Source organism: Aphelocoma coerulescens, chromosome 8 (genome assembly GCF_041296385.1).
Source record: "Aphelocoma coerulescens isolate FSJ_1873_10779 chromosome 8, UR_Acoe_1.0, whole genome shotgun sequence".
Lineage (NCBI taxonomy): Eukaryota > Metazoa > Chordata > Aves > Passeriformes > Corvidae > Aphelocoma > Aphelocoma coerulescens.
This window is the reverse complement of record NC_091022.1, coordinates 16,786,982-16,804,997: the sequence shown is the minus strand read 5'-3', so window position 1 is coordinate 16,804,997 and position 18,016 is coordinate 16,786,982. Positions and strand designations below refer to the sequence as shown.

General features: G+C 37.1%; 1 protein-coding gene across 14 annotated transcripts in view; it reads right to left on the bottom strand.

Moving 5' to 3' along the window:
* The window catches only part of HFM1 (helicase for meiosis 1), a 67,199-nt gene that overhangs the window by 21,799 nt on the left and 27,384 nt on the right, over window positions 1–18,016 (bottom strand). For 5 of the 14 annotated variants that reach the window (XM_069022798.1, XM_069022801.1, XM_069022799.1 and 2 more), the window contains 13 exons: window positions 16,629–17,509; window positions 11,355–11,508; window positions 10,846–10,967; window positions 9,095–9,401; window positions 8,083–8,348; window positions 6,502–6,549; window positions 4,722–4,792; window positions 4,100–4,232; window positions 1,754–1,905; window positions 1,329–1,406; window positions 1,024–1,185; window positions 378–578; window positions 208–296 (listed from right to left, as the gene is read on the bottom strand). In XM_069022798.1, the coding sequence (XP_068878899.1) occupies window positions 208–296; window positions 378–578; window positions 1,024–1,185; window positions 1,329–1,406; window positions 1,754–1,905; window positions 4,100–4,232; window positions 4,722–4,792; window positions 6,502–6,549; window positions 8,083–8,348; window positions 9,095–9,401; window positions 10,846–10,967; window positions 11,355–11,479 (1,754 nt within the window). In that variant the 5' untranslated portion in view covers window positions 11,480–11,508; window positions 16,629–17,509. Of the gene's footprint in view, window positions 1–207; window positions 297–377; window positions 579–1,023; window positions 1,186–1,328; window positions 1,407–1,753; window positions 1,906–4,099; window positions 4,233–4,721; window positions 4,793–6,501; window positions 6,550–8,082; window positions 8,349–9,094; window positions 9,402–10,845; window positions 10,968–11,354; window positions 11,509–12,353; window positions 13,381–13,422; window positions 13,626–13,689; window positions 14,407–14,753; window positions 14,819–16,628; window positions 17,510–18,016 lie in introns of those variants that run through there. The other 9 variants (XM_069022795.1, XM_069022807.1, XM_069022806.1 and 6 more) reach the window with 6 other exon arrangements.

The window sequence follows — 18,016 nt, the reverse complement described above, 5'->3', positions numbered from 1 at the left end:
GTTTGTGAAAAGTATCCTAAAACTCTGAGAAGCAAACAGAACTTCCCAAGAGGAGTGCCAATTTACCAAAAAGAATGTCAACTGCGATGATGATTTTGTTGCACACTCCTCTGCTAGAAACTGTATTAGCTCAACAGCTTTCTTCACAGATACCACAGGTTTACTAAAATGTACAAACACTTATTTCCAATTTAAATAGAAAAATACCTTTGTTTCTGTTCTATACTCAGTAGAAATTTAGCATCTTTTGCAAGAACAGAAGCAGCCTGCTGTACTCCTTTTCTTGTGGCACAAAACTATAAACAAAAGATACTTTTTTGAATCAACACTTTAAGGAAAGTAACTATTTCAAACACGATAAAAAAAAGCTGTTGTACCACAAGTGCTGGTTTTTGTTCCGAGTATGTTTGTATAATGCTAGCTATCTTGTAGTTAAGAGTTAAGTCAAATTTGAATTCTGTCTGATTGTCGCTGCAAGGAAAACCAAGAACAATTTTGCGTAGCTTCACTGGTCGTTGATCCTCATCTATTCTCAGGCAAACTGCAGGCATCTTACTATCTGAAAGCCATTCTGCGATCTTTAAAAAAGAAGTAGAACAGAAAAGATAAATTTCTTCTTTTAATCATGCTCCTGTTCTAATAGCATCACTGAATAATTAATTAGCTTTTGTTAGGTGTAAACTATTAACACTTTTTTTACCATTTAAAATCACAGGTGAGGTTCTGCTTTCTGCAGGACCAATATAATTTGGACTGAAATCTCTAGTCTGTTGTGATTTATATGTAAGAGGCAAAAATCACAAACAGAAGTCTAAAACTGAAGCATGTCCATACATGGCTGATAGTTCCATATGGTTGAAGGTAATCTTAGCAACATTATAATAATTAGCAGCAGCCTCACGGCTGTCTTCAGCTGACAGCTTAAAAATTACAATTTTGCTATCAATCTAAAATTGTAATTCCAGATAAATTTTATAAAATACAACTCCATTGATCAAAATACAGTTAAAATGTAACTCTTACATCTTGAGTATTTGGGATTGTTGCAGAAACAGCTACAAATCTCAAGGGAGGAACAGCGTCATGACTCTCCAACAGACGCCAAAGAGAAGCCTGAACAGTTTTCATCCGACTGACTACAACTTCCAAAGTTGCGCCACGGCTTTCATCCTTTATAACGTGTACCTATCAGGAATTTTAAAAGACTTGTTAATACTTCTCCAGTGACAATCTGGACATGTGCTAAATAAATGTAATATTTTCTAAGCTTCCTTTTATCTTCACAAAAGACACAAAACCAGTGCATAAACCCTCATTCATCTTCTTACCTCATCAATGAGAAACAGTCGTACAAGCTGGACTATAGAGTTGTCTCTCCACTTTCTAGTCATGCTATCCCACTTTTCCTTGGAGGAAAAAACCAGCACATCAAAACAACAGAAGCTGAAAGATGTTTTAAAGGCCAACATATGCCACAACTATAGTACATGCAGATATGCCTAAATTTTAATAAATCTTTAAACAGAAGCAATTAAACAAATTCAAGCTAATGCCATCTATGTTTCACCTGGCACATTATTACATTACTAACTTTTAAAATATGAACTGAGAGTATGTACAGCAGTGTGCAAACAAAAGGATCTTAAAATTGCTATGTATTACAAAAAAATGGAGCAGTCCTAGCAGCATACAAATACAAGACTGCTAATGTCTGTTTATTCTAAGTTCTTGCAAGAACTGGAATGAAACCTACAGGTGTAGTGATAATGATGTCAGCGTGATGTATTTCAAATAAATCATCCATCAGTGTATCTCCTGTCAGTTCCTTGCAGGTGAGTCCTATAGGTCCAAATTTTTCTTTCCAGTCATCGAAACGCTGACTGCATAGGGCTTTTATTGGAGCCACTAAAAACAATACCAAATAATGAAAATTAAATCAGGAAAACCAAATCTTCAACTGTATTAAAAATGTATGCATTTAGTTTCTTTAGTAAGATGCCTTCTTGAATTTAATTTCCCTAATTTTCAGCTTTGCTTCCAGAACCATAAAATCTGTAACTGGTCTTACTGTCCTTATTATCCTACTCCACATGCACAATCAATGTTGAGCTTTGGGCCCTAGTTCTTCCCATCAGCAAGCAGAAACAGAACCCTTTAATTAAGATTATTTCTGCTCTCTCTTAATCCTGTATCCTGTTGGGTTTGATTTTTTTTTGCAGTACCACATGGAAACAATCATTCAGCTATCAAAGGCTTTCTCACAGATGGAAGAAACCACAGGAAATACATCTTTTCTAATGGAAGATCATTCAAATACCAACCTTTTCCCAGTTAAGAATGATTTGAGTACTCTGTATTCAGAGAGAGAGGTTATATATGAGAAACCATCCAAGAGCAAGAGACAGACTTTTATTTCTTCTGGTATTCTATCTAAATCAAATGTACAATTACGTGTAGGGTCATACCAAGCAGCTAACACAGCAGGTAGCAGTTCTCATGCTGGTCCTCATGAACAGACTCCTAAAACAATCTACTCATATTCTTTTTCCTGAGGATACACAGTGCACTTTTGCAGATTCTTTTTTTTCCAGAAATCAGATGTAATTCTCAATAAAGACTGATATTAACAACACATGCAAGGCTATACTGGATGATTAATCTATATGGAAAATGCAGTGATTTAAGAGAAAGAGGCAATCTATGCCTGACCTGAAAACAGCCCTAGTATAACAGATCTTGCAGTGATTGCATTCTAGGTTAGTTAGGGCCACTGGAATACCAATAATTTCTGCATATTTGCTTGCAAATGATCCCTAAAATGAAGAGATTTAAAGAACAAGTCTCTACTTCAGAAAGAGGTGTAAAATCTCATAAGAGTATCAGGGAAATAATTAGCTTCAGAAAGCTACCAGCAAGTAACTCACAAAATCACAAAGCTAATCATCTTTAGCAATGCAAGAATGTGAGAAGCAAGTGATTGCTCCTGAACTACAGCCTTCGATGCAAAACTACTGGCAAACAACTCTACAGAACTACTGCAAGCTAATTCACATACATGGGGCCACTGATGAACCAGACACCAGTGCTCACACCAGCAGGACATAGTCTGATTACCACCTCTGTTCCAACAAACTGACAAGTCCCCTTCTCCATCATTGTGGAACCTGGAAAGGTCAGCAGATCTAACTCCACTAGCAGGTAGCTGCTTCCTTACTGACAGTTCCAATCAACCAACTTGTATCAACTCTACCACAGCAAGCAGAAACTCTTACCATACACTCAGCCTTGTTCAGCTGACAGAGAACCTGTAGCACATGCCTGCTTCTAAGATCAGTTCACAATACAGAAATTCTAAAGCAACACTAGCTTTATTGTAAGAAGTTGAAAAAAAGTGAATTAAAAAAAAGAAATATGAAGCTTTTGTAAATATAAGGATGAAACCTTTAATAGTAAGACTGTCAAATATATCACTGTATTAATAAACTAAAACTGAGACAAAAATCACCAATTTAATCCAATTTACATGATATGAACTCTGTTTTCCAGGAAGGAAAGAAAAAAAACGTAATTGGTGTGACTATCTCCAAGTATTTTCATATTCCTACACAGATCAATTAAACTCATGAAGATCACAGTTCTGGTATCTCTGAGGTAGTATACAGAAAACAGCAGGAAACCTTGCCAGGTAAGGGAATACTGGAAAATATGATCTTCATCTCAGAGCAACAGACAGCCATACAAAAGATAGTGTCAGCCAGAAATCATGCACTCAGAATTTGTTTTAGTTTCTTTTGCTTTCTCCTTACCTTTTTGTGTACATCTTGCCTTCTTGGAAGACAAACTGCTTACAAGATTTTCTAATTTTTATTTGTATAGGCAATGCCGAACACTACAATTACACAGCACTGCTAAATATTAATAATGGTTACAATGGTAACACAAATAAACACTAAACCAACTTATTAAACAATGAAGGCGGTTGCAATTTCTTAATGTATTTAATCTCTATATTATTCCTGGACTCACTCCAGACCTCTGCATTTGCAGAATGACATCTTCTACTCTGTCACCAAAATGTTTAAAGCTGCAGAATACTTACTATAAACAACTTTAATATTTAACCAAGGCCGTGGGGCTTCCATGAGTAATCTGGTAATAGCTAGCTCAAACATTACAGTCTTTCCAGAGCCAGTCGGAGCACAAATCACAAAGTTCCTATCCGTATATAAAAGCTAGGAAAGAATTGCCAAGTACTGTTAAGTTTACAACAATGACAAATTAAAGTTTTGCATGATTGTGCTTCCTTCCCACACATTTTATCCTCCACCATCTTAGAAGCCAGATATGTCCATGTCAGGCTCCCTCATTTTCCTGTGACAAGACTGATTCTTCCCTCTTTCCTCCTCCGCAGTGTCACTCACCCATGTCACTCACTCACTCATCCACCCACCCTTCCCCCATGCAAATATATTACTAATCTGTATGCATAAATATAAATATAATTCTTATCTTCACACAAATGTATTTTTAACTGAGAAAAACATTTTAAAAGTTCTTCTGGTTTCTTCTCCCACCCTAAGCACAACCCTAATAAACTATTCCAGGAAGGGGTTCTAGATAAATTAGAGTTTTCTAACCCCTTTCATGTCCTGAATATCAAAGTACACTTAAATTTATTTACAAAGTACTACTTGCAGCTGCAGTTTATGTTCCATACTTACATCATCCAAAGCTTTTGACTGTGCATAGTTAAAATATGGGAACTCCTTAAAAATACTTCTAAATTGTGTTGCTTGAGAGCATTAAGGAATTTAAAATACTACAGTGCAAATTATAAAATTTTAGGAATGTAAGTGCATCTTGCTCTTGCAATCTAAATGCAAACTTAAAACATACCACAATATTTCACAGGCTTGTAAAAAGTTATCCAAAAGTAACCTATTAAATGATTCAGTAGTTTTAGATTCTTGGTGTGCCATATATTCTGTATCATTGAAAAAACCACAACCTATTTGAGAGGTCTCAGGACTGTACCAATAATTAAGAACCTCCTCCCTGGCACAGGCTTCATGGAACAGCATACAATTATGGAACGGGAAGCTGCAAGGGACAGACCAGATACAAGAACAAGCAGAACACTGCTGTTAGCCTATCTAAGGTATCAGTGGTCATATAATATTTGTAATATAACACAAATTAATTAGCATAATATTGTATGTCCAGATATAACAGTAGCAAACAAATTCACCTATGATCACTTACTGCTGACTGTGATTTTAAAGATATTTTTCAGTTGCCAATAATGTGTGTTCTTCAGACAACAAACATTTAAGTTCATCTAAAAAACGTGGAAGATGAAAAGAGAGCATTGATACAAATCCAGATGAGTGATCTGAGCCTTGTCTGGACTTGCAGTGCAGCCACACAAGCAGACTGACTGTAACCATCTCATCAGGCTGAGGATGAGCACACTGTCAGGTATGACACCAACAGCAACAAGAACAACAAACTGCTAAGGCCTCAGATCCATGTTACAGTAAATGACTACAGAGGAAAAGATACAGGAGTAAAGAAATAAAAACAGCTAAACATTAAAAATGGGGAAAGATAAGCAAATGACATTAGACAAAAGAAAAGTACTTTTAAGAAAAAACTTATTTAAAATTGCTGCTCTAAGTAAGTGATCTGTTTTCAAACTGCAAAGCATTAATGACCTGTAATTGGTAAATTCACAACAATGGAGTCCTTATTCATTTTGAAAATTATGACTTTTTAAAGGTATTTACATGAATTTAAGGTACCTAAATATAGACATATCCTCTTTCTGATATTTAACCCACCATTTGACAAGTTACTAGAAATAAAATATTGAAAAGAGTATGTAAAAAAAAAAAAGTTTGACAGAGATGAATAGTCTATCCTATTACATGTTTAAGGCAGGGCCAAGAAGAAAGAAAATTATGGTAAAATCTGCTTAAAGAATGAGTGGAAATACAGTATAGGCACACTACAACCTAAGTACAGACCAACAAGGAATACCTGAAGTTAATTTTCTTCTAAGAAAATGGGACAGAAAGTAAGATTCCGTTTGCATAGTAAGACTAAATAATAATTCAATTTTCCTTTATTTAAAGTGTATGGGGATACATGTGTATATGAGTGTTTGCATATAAAATGGCTGAAATATATATTATGCAAACCAAAATTTTACATTTTACGTTTTAAAAATAAAGTTTTGATGATAAAAATTGAATGTTTGAAATAAGAATAAGCTTTCTTAGGAATGAATGATCTACAAGTTGTCTTATTTTCATTCTAGCTTTGGAAGTCAAAAGGATAAACACCTATTTAACACTTGATTCCCAGCATTATGCTACAAATTGAAACTCTTACAATGTCATGCATTAATTCCTATGGCTAAAAATTAAACACTATAATTTTGCAAATGTAAAAGCACTGTAATAAAATCAGGAAATTCAGATATAGCAAATACAAGGATACGTATTTCTGTAACAGCCCTCAAAATTTCCAATTTTCTTCCTGTAGTTCCTAAAGAAGTAAAAATAGTACATTTATAAAACCAGATTCATTTTCAACCAATAATCAGGACAAACATCTTCCTGACCCCCAGGTGTGCATTCTGTAAGGAGCTTCAAGGCTATCATAAGGTCCAGGTGATATAAAGGAGATGATGGGATAGGACAAGGAGATCACTAGCTCATCATTTGAAAGGACCATCATGGTGGCCCTTTGATAAACTTACTCCAGTTTAAGGATGTCTTGCACATACCAGGGATTCAAAACTTGATGCAATATCTAGGTGTGGTCTCAAAAGTGCCAAGAAAGGAATAATACTTCTCTTAACTCCCTAGGTGTGTTAACAAAGCCCAGGATGCTGTTGGCCTTTGTTACTGCTGGGACACACTGCTCACTAAAGTTCAGCAAACTGTCTGCCAGACCCCAGGCACTTTTCCACAGGGCTACCCCCAAGTCACACCATCCCAGGGGAACCACAGGGGTTCTTCTCTTTCCCTGCGGCAGGACTGTGGATTTGTTCCTGCTGAATTTCATGAGATTGCTGTCAACCCCCTCCTCCAGAGCAGGCCCTGCAGTACTCTACCTGTAGCTGGCACGTGGGCAGTGTGACCCGTTAACCACCACCCTCTGAGCTTGGCCAGCCATTTTTACACCATGCAGTTGTTGATCCACTCCCAGTGCCCTACTGTATAACAGTATCCCTACTGGATAACAGAAGGTTGTGGAAGATGGTGTTTCTCAACCACTCTGCGATTCTATGAAAACCCTTGCTGAAGGCAAAGTAAATGATACCCGCTGCTATCCCCACAGGCACAAATCGAATCACCACTGCTCATTAGGCAATCAGACAGGAATCATGCTTTTCATTCCTGACCTGTTTCCAAACCCCATCCTAAGCCACCACTCTGCCCTACATTTTTCTGCTAGAACTAATTTTCTACACCATATTTCTGAAGCAGTTAGACAGGCATACAAGGTACATTCCACAGATGTGTCATGTCCCAAAAAGTTTAAAATCTAGAAATAAACTGCACTAAGTTAAAAACTATTAAAAGTAAAAAATAATTTCTAAACCAAATATTTTATCATTTCATCAAAATCTTACTACTTCCCTCCATTTTCCAGGTATCTCCTACTCAAAATCTATTTCTACAAAGATACAAATATGAGCCACACCACAAATAAACATTTCATTTTCAATTTCTGGTTTCAAATGAAGATGAAACTCTACCACACGAAGGGACAAGGCTGGTTTCTTTTCAAATTGCTTAGGGGATGTGAAGTGACATTTTCAAATAGCTTCACATGACTTAGCACTTCTGAAAATGTGAATCTTCTTCATAAATTGTTTAGCCAGTTCATATTAAACAACAACAAAATTAAGTTCCACAGGATTGCAATACATTCTATCAATTTTAGCCAATTATCTCACCTTGAGCTGGTGGGAAAATGTTCTTCACTCTACCTCAGATCTTGGATACCTTTTATTATATAACAAAGACAGACAATGGACTATTTTTCTTGAAATAGAGTAAAAATAATTACCTGTCATATCCAGAATCTCTGAAGCATTAGAAAATGATTGAATTTTAATTCCATTTTCAGACACAAGCTCCTCATTATTTACCCTATGCAAAGCAAAATCTGAATCTTTAGTTACTGGAGCATGATGATTATTTCTCCATAAACCTTCTTTTGTCACTTCTTTCATGTTTTCCCTTGTATTTAAGTAAGTACCAATTTCTTTCATATCAACAGAGTCAGCTTTAAATTCTGTATTTTTATACGTATTGCCAGACTTTTTAAATAACCTGCAAAAGTTCCAGAAGTTTCATTAGCTTGTTGTAATGTTACAGTTTATCTAATGTTTGAAAACTATATACATTTGTATTAGAAGCAGAACTAGTAATATAAATAATACAATTGTATCTAACTTTATATAATCTGACCTGAAGACTCTTTCAAGATACATTTTAACTTTATTTTCATTCCAGAAAGAACATGAAAAGAATAAATTGCCTGTCCAGATGGGCTCTGACTCCCAATTGCAGATTAACTTTGAATTTCTGCATCACTAAAACCAATAGAGACATCCAGATTCTGAGGAGTGGGAGGAGCTGGACATAGAAGAGCAGTTTATTTGCCTCCCAGGCAGCACTGAAATCACACTGAGAACTGCTCAAGATATTCCTGACTGGCTGACCTCTGCTCTGCAAAGCAGATGATCTCAGCCTTCTTGCTTGTTACCATGCAGATAAAGAATTCAGAGCAGTATCTTCCAAAAGCTTGGTTATCTAATAATTTCTTTAAACTTTGTGCAACAAATCTCATGCTTATTTTTCTCATGAGTGAGGCTGAGCTCAGGACACATTTAATTAAAGTACTAAAATATTGCTAAGAAGAAACATTTTTTCCCTTATACTGAAAGAATTACCATCTGGAGCCTGCTGAAGTATCTTCAATTGAAGGATCCCAAACTTTTGTGTTCAACAGATTTATCTAAAATAATAACATGATTCTGACAGTGATAAATTATCTGAGTTGACTGGACATGTACCTTTTTCTTAATGTCGAATGGACACTCTCATCATCACTGTTTTCTAAAAAATCATTTAATGCGTTATTTTGTGGTCGCTGAGAAAAATCTATTACTCTTCTACATTCATTTTCATCAGAAGAGAGAAAAGATGAAACCACTTTCACGTTGTCACGCTGAAAACTAATTTTATCTCTTTCTCCTAGACTTAGTTGCAGGACTTCTTTTTCAGGGGCTATGCCAAAATAAACAGGTGCCGATGCTTTATCTTCTACTTCCTCTATGTTACTCTTACATTGCTGTGTAAACTTCTCGTGCTTTCTTCCTTCTACAAAAACAATAAATTACTATTCATTAATATTCATATTATTATTCATAGTAATTTAATCAAATATCTTTCACACTGAATCAGCCAAATTCACATATATTATATAAACTGGTATTTCTATCTTATTGCAAGAACTTTAGTGCATATTTTATGACTTATGCTAGTGAATGTAATGCATGCATTGTCAATTAAAAAGTATTAAAAATAAGGTCCCTTTCTTTCCTTCCTATGCAAAGCAAAGGATAAAAACTATTCCTCAGAACTACAAAACAGTTTGTATGACAGAATTCTTCACCCTGTCCCAGAATAAAGATGGTCTTTTAAAAAAATGACACAATGACCAAGCTTGAAGTTCCTGATACAAACAGCTGAATTAAACACTACAGTTGCAACAGTCGGAAGTGGTATTGCTGTTGGTGACAGCCTGGTGTCATAACCTTCTTGGTTAACTATCACATTTTGCAGGGTTCTTAGTAGGATCAGTGTCCTGATCTGGCTGACCAGATCAAAAAGCATTGCTGTTGGCAAAAGGAAGGCAAAGGCAGGAACAGAAATAAGCAACTAAATGCAACAAGATAACAAAACAGTTCTATTTTGCAGTCTTAATTTCAATGTTATCCATCTAGAAACTCAAAATTACAATGCCCTGTTTGTGACACAACCTCAACAGTTCTAATTCTGCAAACACCAAAAAGTTTATTTGAATAAATAGCTCTTAATGGAATCACTCTTGCATGAAGTAGAAAAAAACCCCACCTTCTGTTTTAGTATAATTCCTAAATAGAGAGTATCATAAATCAGCACAGCAGCTAAGAAATGCAGAAATCTAGTTGACAGAGATAAAGCAAAAAAATTCTTTAAAATAAATTTCCTTAAGATAATCCTGAATGTCTAGGAATATGCCACATAGCAGCAACTAATAACCAGATTCAAATTTGGCGTCCTGAGTGATTTGATTAAAGTCCCAAAAGGGAAGAAAAAAGTAAGTTTCACATAAACTCTCTGTTCCTTGGGTGGGAGACAGGCCATCAGATCCATGTGATAACATTATGCCCTTACAACCACTTCACACTGTGTTACAATGCTTCGTGTAACAATATGCAGTAACTGAAATTTTGATTATACTTCTTACCTTGCAAGTAAACTTGTGGCATGTATATACCTAAAGAGAACTGCTGCAGAAAGAGAAATGCTCCTGGCACATCGAACACCATCATTCTCAACTCAAATACATTCTTTGTCTCTACTTGCATACCTAGAATATTTCATATTCCACAGCAAAAGAGGAATGATCTGTCACACTAATTACTTGTTAAGTAATTTAATATCAATGTCAAGTATTATGATTCAGTCAGACTTTGCAGGTTTATGCGTGGACTTGATCCTCTTAACATCTTTTCCAACCTTTCCAATGATTCTGTGATTCTATTCTATGATACTTTACCCTTATGAGTGTTGGCTGAGTTTTCTTCCAGTTCCCTCTGTAGCTCCTCTGCAGCTGGAATTTCAGCAATAGCTGGAGCAGGTGCAATAAACCAAGTCTTACGCTCTTCATTTTCCAGACACCTATTTTTAACACACAAACGTGAGGTCAAAAGCACTTTTTAAGCACCCTCCACAACAACTAGCTCAAAATCACTAATCATAAATAACCCACTGTTTCTCCTGCTAAAACATATTCTTGTTCTTCAAGTCATGTGACTTTTAATAACATAAAATTAAAGAGACAAAACCTCTGCTAACCCCTATTTCTTATAGCCCTAAGACACACCTGCATCATTGAATGTGCTTGGAGAAACATTTCAAAGTATGGGTTATGGACCTAGAAATTTCTAGCCCCGCATTTCTATCAGTAGACAAAAAAGTGAGTCATAAGAAAAAACGCTGCTGTAAATTGATTCAGTATGGAAAAACCTGGAAAACAATTATATATATCTAACAATAAAGATTTACCTTTGTCTCATATCTGGTTTTTCATAAAATAAATTATCCAGTGAAAAGACCATGTCTGCAGAGTTGAACATTTTTATATCAAATGTGAAGTCTCTTAATCTTCTAAGGGCAGCACAAGCAACCATAAAACTGAAATTACTAGACTTGAACCTGTCTAAAGCAATAGAAAGTTTATTAGTTATAAGTGCCAATATTTAATTTCTATAATGTTTTCTTTTAGAGCTCTTGACTGCATTCTTAATTCTTCTTCAAATAGAGAATCTCTCTCCTGATAAAACATGGTTCCTATTACTTCTGACTAAAAAAGACTGTAGGGCAGCACTTGAAGCAACCTTTACTACCATGACGTATCTGGGAAGGAAAAGAGGGTAGAAGTGAAGATCCAGATAAAGTTTATGTTAAAGTATTTAATTTCTGAGAACAATGCTAAGATTTAGCCTAGAGAAGGCTAGAGAAGAGAAAAATGAGGGGAGACCTCATCACATGCTACAACTTCCTGGTGAGGGGAAGAGGAGGGGCAGGCATTGATCTCTTCTCTGTGGTGACCAGTGACAGGACCCAAGAGAATGGCCTGAAGTTGTGTCGGGGTAGGTTTAGCTTGGAGATTAGAAAAAGGTTTTCACCCAGAGGGTGGTTGGGCACTGGAACAGGCTCCCCAGGGAAGTGCTCACAGCACCAGCCTGGCAGGTTCAAGATGCATTTGGACAGTGCTCTCAGGCACACAGTGTGACTCCTGGGGTGTCCTGTGCAGGGCCAGGAGTTGGACTCGACAATCCCTGGGAGCCCCTTCCAACTCAGTATATTCTGTGATTATTTTATACAACTGCAGCCAATATACCTTTTCTCCAATTGTTTTTGTTATGATCACAGTCTGTCACATTTTTGCAAAACAAAATTATACTGTTACCTAAATAAAAAAAAAATTATACTGCTAGCCTAACAATTATTTTAATTTACAAGCAAATGAGATTTTTTAAAACCTACATGCAAATTGCTTACCTGGGTAATTGGAGTATGGGCCCGACACCCTAATGCTGTTAACAGGTTTGTTCTGAAACATTAGGACCAGAGATTATTTCTAAATTATTTATTGTTTACATTAGTATTAAAAATACTCCAGCTAACTTAAATGTTTTTCATTTAGCACCATCTGTAGGCATTAGAAATGCTTCTTTATGTGTTTCTGTTGAAAGGTTTTAAAACTCCTAATTTTGCTTGAGGACAACTTTAAAAAACAAAGATATTACTAAAAGAATACCACACAAATGATTTTGTGAGTCAAAAATCTTAGATGCACTGAAACAAATAGTAAAATACAAATGAAGTTTATAAAGTTCAATAAAGGCCAATTCTGGAGGTAAAATAACAAAGCAAAGCTTTCTTCTTTATCTACAGAGACAAAACCAAAGGTGACTCTTCTTTTGTACTCCAGCATCTCATTAGCAACATATGAAAGGGATCTTTAAGAGTGCTTTGCAAATAGGCTTCAGGTTTACTTAATTACTGTACACTGTCAGCTGTGAATCAAAAACTCTAAAAGTATTTTTCTTTTACAGAATCTGTAAATCTTCAAATATTCCACAGCAAGGTTTCAAATTTAAAATAAAAAACATTTCACGATACCATGAGAATATAGAGCATGTATTCAAAACTGTGTGTGAACACAGTGAAGAACTTCAAAGAAATCTGTCTCTGCCCCTTCTACACACGGTAAGCCTGCAGCACCACTTCTGCTAATTTCTGCCACTCCCCCTCCCCGCCAGGTTTTGCCATTTTTCCCTTCACATTAATAAATCTAGAATTTAGAAATCACCCAGAAAAATACAACAAAGGTGTTTCATTTTGCCACCATGCTTTCATATGCTTTTAATGTCAGTAATCTAAAGCAGGAGCTCTCAGGCTTGGTATCAGTAGTGGCAGCAGAAAGTATCTGTGAGGAGCACTAATCAAGTCACAGTTATTGAAGTAGTAATAATCTGTGTTAGTGCCTATCCAAGTGAATAACCACTGTTCCATCAGGTTCAAGGAGGTGTAAATACTGCACACCAGTATGAAATGGTTTTCCTACCTCAGGTGGGGAATCATCAATCTATGATTATGCAACTTCCATTTAAATAGTTTGGATTTATAATTCCCATCCTTGAACAGCCTTCGTTATACACAATGTTTGATCTCTGGGGCCCCTGCTCTCTACGTGTCGTTTATTCTTTGACTAGCGCTATTAATCCCAATTGCTTGATAATGTAAAAGAAAAAATAAAAAGAGATGTCATGGTCATTCTGCAAGACTGGAAATCTAAAAGAAATGCACTCTGTGCAGCTCTGCATTCACCCACCTGCTTCAGCTAGGAAACAGAGAAAAAGTCTCTTAGACTTTTAAAGCAAAAGAAGAAAGCAAAAAAGGCAGGGGTGGGAGTGGTGGGGAGGAGCCCAAAACGTTTCCAAGATGGCAAGGAAACAAAGCATCTTTTCCACACGCTCAATGCTGTTGGATTCCACAGGGAAAATGCCATGTTCCAGATGGCAGAATAAGGGAGTAGGTGTTTGCAGGAGCAGCACAGACCACTGATTCACATTTACTAAGAGGTGCTTGCCAAATCCTGTGAGCGACCTCTCTCATGTATCTGCTTTAAGAAATACCTTACTACAGACAAACACGGCAAGCCATGAGGGCGTTTGCTCAGTTTTGAAGCCACTTTGCTTTGCAACTTCCTCCTAAACCAAAACCTTTCCTCAGACCACGTATTTAATCACAGTGTTCTCTCCAGGGGCCCAAAGGGAAGGTCGCAACCTTCAGGGGTGCTGACCCAAACAAACCGCAACTGCCCGGTGCCCCGAAGGCGCGGAGCGCATCCCCAGCTCCCTGCGCTGCTCCCCGGCTCCCGCGAGACCCTGAGGCCCCTCACAGCCAGGCTCCCGCTCCCTCCGCTTAGGAGAGCGCTGCCGCTCCCGCCTCACCAACAGCGCCTCCCGCCGCTACTACTGCGCAAAATGGCGGCCGCGGCGGGGCCGCGCGCCTGAGCAGCCTCAGCGGGGCCGGCGGGAAGCGGCGATGGCGGCCCGCTCCTCCCCGGCACTGTGCGCGGCCGGCGCTCCCTCAGGGACTCCGGGCTCCCGCCCTCCCGCCCTCCCTCGTCGCTCCGGGGCTCGGGGCTCCCGCCGGCGCGAAATGGAGGGCGGCGCGCCCGCCTCACGCCCGCTGCCTTCCCTCTGAGGGGCGGCCCAGGCGCAGCACCTGACAAACCCCCCACTCGGAAATCCTGTAATGGGAAAGGACGGGCCTAAATTCCCCATATAAACTGTCAAAGAGGAATGTGGAGACACTCGACTGATACTCGACTTGTAACTTGTCCAAGCATGGAGTTATTGGGAATTACTCTCTTGAAAAGTTCTTACTCACTTCGACCCTGGTGTAAATTAGAAAAGGCTGGTGATTCCTGAGCCGTATGACTCAGTTAGGAAAATGGTTCCTGCAGGAAGAAATAAAGATACTGAAAATATTTATCCTTTCTAGTGGATTTTTTGAAAATAAGGTTTTTTCCTTGCCGCTCAAGTGGTGCAACACAATCCCTCAAATTATATGAATTGAAACAATATTACAAAGTATTTGAAAAATGCAGAATTAGGTCGCTTACCCCCCTCTGCCCCAAAATACTGCAACGTAAAATTCTGGACTTGCCATTGGAGCATAGCTTTTGAACTAGCAAATTTTAAATAAACTGCACAACTGTCTAAGTCTAAATTCTAAGCTGGTTCAAAGCTTCATGACATTCAACAAATACTATCGAGGCAGCTACTGTAAATATGTATTTCCTCAAATATAAATAGATGAAAAGGAGAATATGTTCTCAAATATTGATTGATTTAAACAAAATTTTTATTTAATCAATTTTTTTTGTTTCTTGAAAATACTGATTAATTTTTAACTTTCCATTTCAAATTCTTAGACATTGTGTATGTTTGCATAATGAGTGTTCGCTCAAGTTGTGCAAGCCCAGGTCAATTAAGAATTCAATGCAAGAAGTATCATGTTCATTTTTACTATCTGGTGTATATTCAGGTCTTTCCTGTATTTATTCTTCCCTTTAAAAGAGTTGCATCAGAATTGTGTCATATGACAATATTCCAAATTTTATAGCACACATTTAGATGCTTTAACCCACCTCCTCATCTAATTACTGGGCAGACAGCCAAAAGTGAGAAGCACTTCATTCCTACTTCCAACATGATAGGATCTTGGCCAGCATGGAATAACAAAAGATTTTATAAAGAACATAGAAAACAATCAGGATTGATAATGAACCCATTGTCTAAAATTATATTCTGAAGCCATCAGTTTTATTCAGTAATCTGAATAAAAGTGGGAAAATGTTTGTGACTACAAGCATGCAGTAAGCATTCATTTTTTGCTTATACTAAATTCTGAAACCAGAAAGCATTTTTCCTTTTTACTATTAGTGAATGCCTTCTTTGCTTCTGGCCTCAGGCAAGTTTCCATCTTCGTTCACAACATCTGCTTTTAGCTGACCAGACTTTAATGTTTAAAGCCATAATACAAACAGTTCATTTTTTAAAGCTATTTTTTTCTTCAATTCCTTTCCCTAGGTGACATCTCCCTCAACACACCCAGAAATCACATAAAATATATAGCAAAGCAGTCTCTCAACTGCTCTGAGACAGTTTAATTTTTGATTTTCCCCAAGCCTAACATCTGATCTGCCATATGTTTTGAGTCTTTCCAGCTCACAGAGATCACATACTAAGTCATAAACTTGCATGTTCTGGAGCAACACAACTAGAAAATCATGAACACCAGACATTGGTCAGTGATCCGTATGATAACAGAACAATTCTCATACTTGCTAAATACAGAGCTGTTAGAAGGTTCAGTTTCCTTCAGAACTTACAAACTGAGCAAATCAGCAACAAATAAATTAAGTGCAGAAAAGAAGGAAGATGTAAGTGAGCTCCCAATCAGTGCTGACTTCTCTCAGTTTCCTTTGTTGAGCTTTATCCACAATTTCGGAGACATGACAAAACCATTGGTCTCTAAAAAGCACCCTTCCTCATGGCAGAAATCACTGTGAAATGTTAGAAGGCCTGAAGTCACAGGCAACCCCTGAACTGCATGATTTTTACCAGTGCTTGAGGTGGTTGCAATCATCAATTTATTAATGAAATTGTAAAATTCAATAATTTAAAAAAAAATATTTGCACCTGTAAACTTTTCCAGAAAAATAAAGTAAAAATAAAAATACTGCAAAAATGAAGTTACCTAACTAGGTGAGGAAAAGGGGAGTTTCTTCCATTTTATCATGTTGGCTAGCATTTACAAATGTGGGCCGGATGTTGCACCACCCCTGTAAAAACTAAAAACAGGTGAATAACTTGATTTGTGGCAGCTGAAATTACTCACGTGCAAAAGTGTTTGCAAGATTGGGTCTTAAGAGAGCTAAACGCGGCTCCCGCTGGGACGTGGCAATCCTGCTCTGCGTGTCCGCCCGAGGGGCTGTCCCAGCGCTGAAACCAGGCACTGCTCCCCAGGGCAGAGCCAGCAGCCTGCTCCTGCGGTGCCCCCAACAGATGCTTCTCCAGGAAGTTTAGCTCTTGAACTTTGATTTTTATGTGGCTAAACGAAAATATTTTTAGCACTATTGTTTTTTTTTTTCATGGCAAAGTGGAGAAGGTGGTCTTTTCTGTACATTTTTACCTTTGTTTCCTTTTTCAATTTCTTACCCATATATTTTTTTTCTTACACTTTTAAGAGATGAACTCATCCTACTGAGCCTCTAAGGTATAGACTGACCATCAAGAACTATTTTCATTATGTATAGTATTAGTCTCATGCTTCAAATTAACAAAACAAGCACATTCCACACTTACAACTCTGCCTTGAACAAATCTTGTCATGTACAAGCATTTATGTCCTATATAATTAGAGACATTAGCAATTTTCCACATAGACAAAGGAGATATATTGAGTATAGACTTTATAGTTCACATAACTGATACTTTAAAATTTCTATATATCTAAATCAAATCCAAATCAGCTGATGAAATTAGACATATGCAGAAGGAAAGAAAATGAGATTAATGCTGCAGTGATATCTGCTCATTTGGAATACACCTCCAGGTGGCAAATCATTGCTGCTTCCCCTAAAAATGAAACAAAAAATGTCTCACTGAAAAGTGTCCATGGAGTCTGCTTTTGTACATATGACTAACTTGAAAGTTCTAACAGCAACCACTGTTTTGGAAAATACCTGGCTATTTTCATCTTGTCAATTCCAACAATGTACTTTTTTAAAAGGTAGGAATGGAATGGATTTTTTTAAAGTAGAGCTATTTTGTGGACATCAGTTCTCAACAGAAGTATAAGGTACAACAAATGCTCTTATTTTATTGTCTTTTTGTTCTAAATTATTATTAATTAATTCTATTTACAGCTATACAGCTAACATCTGGATTCCAGATCCCATGATGGTTCATGCCCTTTGAAAATGTTTCCTGTCAGTAAAATTTCTTGCTTTGGATTGGAAATTATAATGCTATAATTGAGAAAAAATGATTCAGAACTCCTGAAAAGTAATATTTTTTTTAGCATGCTTCCTTTTATTAGATAAGTGTACTAGGAAAGCTATAGATTTTTTTCCTAGAATAATT